The sequence below is a fragment of the Monodelphis domestica genome, chromosome 1 (assembly GCF_027887165.1).
Source record: "Monodelphis domestica isolate mMonDom1 chromosome 1, mMonDom1.pri, whole genome shotgun sequence".
NCBI classification, from domain to species: domain Eukaryota; kingdom Metazoa; phylum Chordata; class Mammalia; order Didelphimorphia; family Didelphidae; genus Monodelphis; species Monodelphis domestica.
This window is the reverse complement of record NC_077227.1, coordinates 423235804-423239305: the sequence shown is the minus strand read 5'-3', so window position 1 is coordinate 423239305 and position 3502 is coordinate 423235804. Positions and strand designations below refer to the sequence as shown.

The following is a 3502-nucleotide window of genomic DNA, read 5'->3' as shown; positions in this document are numbered from 1 at the left end:
TATCTCTCTATATACATATATGCATATATATGTAGATGAAGTAAATACCACATAATTTCAAGTAACAAGAAGTGATAATATTTGTGGGGGAATAGGAAAAGTCCCTTTAAGAGCTAGCACATATGTTAAGTCTTAAATAGAGCCAGGAATTCCAAGAAGCAGAGAGGGGAAAGAAGGACATTCTAGTTATGATAGGCAGCAAATGCAACAATACAAAGGCAGGAGGCAAAATGTCATGTACAAAGGAAACTAATTACATTAATTGGGTCTGCTTAAATATCACAGAGGAAAGTAATGGGAAACAAGTCTGAAAAGGTGAGGTGGAGACAGATTGTAAAGGACCTGAAATGCCAAGCTAAAGAGTCTGTGTTTTATCCTAGAGACAACAGAGAGCTGAAGCTTCCTGAGGAAGGGAGTGGAATGGTTAATCCTGTGATTTAGGAATGTCGGTTTGTTAGCTGTGTGGAGGCTTAATTGGAGGAAGGAGAGAGAGAAGACGGGGAAATCAATTAGGAAGCTATTGCAGTCATGCTTGTGAGAGGTGGTAAGAGTCAGACTTTGAAAGTTTGGCCACATGAAAGGAGACAAAAGTGGGAGATGTTGCTGAGGTGGTAATGCCCAGAACTTATAATTAATTGGATATAGGGATGAAGAAAAGTATAGAGTTGAAGATGACTTCTAGGTTGGGAACTTCAGTAACATGAAGGTACTCTCAATAGCTATTACATATCAAGTTGCATTTTGTATTGGTGCTAAATAAAGGTTAAAATGGAAATGCTCAGGATACAAAAAGACTCAGTGATCTTTTGAAGTAATTCAAAAGGTTCTTATGAGTTCTCTTCATGTAGGTTAGGAGTCACTAATCAAGTGAATCTATAAGATCCATGGAGGTAAATTGGTACAGATACATGCTAATGCACACACACACACACACACACACACACACACACACACACACACCAGCAAAAATGTCAGTGGTATTAGTAATAGAAATAATTTCCCCAAACTCTGGAGAATAGAGAGATTTCTGAGACAATTTTATTCACACCTGTCTGTATTCTATATCTTGGCACTGGGCTGTGTACCATTTTATATTTTACTTTTAATTAGTGGCCTTCTCTGTTGCTTCATCTTAATCTGAGAATGGGCCTGGGCTCCTGAAGACTATGCCAACAGAACACAAGCTTTGGCAGGATCTACCTAGCTAAGAAGGTTTTATGTATAGTCTCTAGTTTTAGAATGTGTTTCTGTCATCTCAGGACCAAACCAGTTAAAATAGGGTTCATTATCCCAAGGAGGACCATTAGGGTATTTATAGCTAGAGAAATGAAGATTGTCCATTACAGGGTAGCAAGGATGGAGAATGTGTTGATAGAAAAACTGCCCCCATGTGAATGACAGAAGCATTGTACTATAATTTGGTGTGTACCTGTCTTCTTCTCTCTATTATCATTACACCTCAATCACCCATGGCAGAAAATAAAACAAAACATAACATGGACCAGAGTTGAAAAGATCATTAGCTTTGTAGTCAGAGGACTTGATTTCAAATTCTACCCAATATTAGAAAGGTTAGTTAATGTCTCTGACTCTCAGTTTCCTCATCTACAAAAGGGAAATAATACTTTGACTACATAACTCACAGAGTGGTTTGGGATATCAAAAATTACAAAGTGATATTTGAACCACAAAGTCTATCATCTCACCTGAAATCCTATTGCCCAAGTTTCTTCCATGCCTTTTATGATTCCCATTCATCATTGTTACTCACCAGACTTCAAACTTGCCTCCTCCTGTCCCCACATGAACCACATGTCTTAGAGCTAGAGCAATCAGGAGGTGACTCGATTGGGAACAAGAAGTCTTTGAAAGGCACCCTTAACATCCTTATTGCGGAGACTGTAGACAAATGGATTGGCCAGAGGAGTAATGGCTGTATACATCACAGCAGCTGCCATGTCTTGCTGCTGAGAATTCTGGGAGGGTGGCTGAAAATATACCCAGATGATGGTGCCATAGAGGAAAGTGACCATGGTTAGATGGGAACCACAGGTGGAGAAAGCCTTCTTTCGGCCAGCAGCTGAGGGCAGCCGTGAGATAGTAATTGCAATGCGGGCATAGGAAAGTAGAATGAGAATACAGGGTCCCATCATGAGCAAGCCACCCTCCAGAAAGATGGCCAACTCATTGGGTTTAGTGTCAGAGCAGGATGCCTTCAGTAGGGGTCGGTGATCACAGAAAAAGTGGGGGAGATAGACAACACCCTCATTGTCACCAGTCCACTGGAGGGGAAATAGGAGCCCTACATGCAGAAGAGAATGAATGAAGGACACAGTCCAACAAGAAGCTAGTAAACGGCCACAGACCTGTTGGTTCATTACAGCTGGATAGTGCAATGGGTTACAGATGGCCACATAACGGTCCACAGCCATGACCGCCACCACTAGTGTGTCCGTGACACCAAATACATAGAAGAAGAAAAACTGGAGTAGGCAACGGATAGCAGGAATGGCTGGTTGGGCAGAAGCCAGGTGGGCCAGCACCTGGGGTAAGGTAACTGTGGCCAGCCCTGTGTCAATCACAGAGAGCCCACGTAGCAGGTAGTACATGGGAGTGCTAAGCCGTGAGTCCCAAGAGATAAGAAGGACTAGTGTTAAGTTACCCACCATAGCACCCATGTAGGCAGTCAAGAACAGCAGGAAAAGAAGACTATTAGGAGGGCCACCTTTCCATAACCCCACTAAAAGAAATATTGGTGTGTGTGAGGCATTAGAGGCACAAGCCATGGTGAAGGAGGGCAAGATCAGAGTGACCTGTCAGTAAAGAGAGAGAGATGAGGTCATTTTTCAAACAAATGTCACTCAGAACAATTAATAATTTAATTCTGAAGTAATTTCCTGGTTTGATATTTTCAATCTCTCCTCTCTTGTGGCTCATTCCTCTCTGCCTTTAATTAATCAATAGAGCAACAAAATAGAATAGAGTATGGTAATTAGGCACTGTTTGGGGCAGGCAGAAATAATCTGTATTAAAAAAAGAAGATATACTCTTTAATCTTAAAATGCTTACAATCCAATTGGAAAAAAATAAAACTGCATGACATGTTTCATAATTTTGTCAAGGATTGTGATTTTTATTTGATAAATTATTTTCCATATGGATCCCAGTTTATTCATGTTATGTAAAGAATATGAAAAGAACAATAAAAAGAAAGAATTCTACTTAATTATGAGAAGGCATAACTCTAGAGAAGATGCGAGGAAATAAATATACCTCCTTCACTTCATCGAAAAGGTGGAGAACTATGGGTATGGAATTTTGCAATCTCAATCATGTACATACATGTGTCATCTAGGTTTGTTTAACTGTTTTGTTTCTTTTTTTATAGAGAAAGCATTTATGTGCACAGAGCAGAGGTCAGGTGCTCTGGGATACACTGATATGGGAATTACTTTAAGTTCCTTCTCTTCTCTTAAGGGAAGGGTAAAGGATCCACCCAAGT

At 40.3% G+C, this 3502-nt stretch overlaps 1 protein-coding gene across 1 annotated transcript; it reads right to left on the bottom strand.

Annotated features, from left to right (window-relative positions):
* Positions 1-1832: 1832 nt before the first annotated feature.
* LOC100016966 (olfactory receptor 1B1-like) lies at positions 1833-2786 on the bottom strand. Its single transcript, XM_001370631.2, has one exon. The coding sequence runs from the start codon at positions 2784-2786 to the stop codon at positions 1833-1835; it is 954 nt and encodes a 317-aa protein (XP_001370668.2).
* Positions 2787-3502: the final 716 nt, after the last annotated feature.

Excerpts from the sequence above, each read along its gene's own strand:
- LOC100016966 (XM_001370631.2), bottom strand. The coding sequence starts at position 2,786 with ATGGCTTGTGCCTCTAATGCCTCACACACACCAATATTTCTTTTAGTG.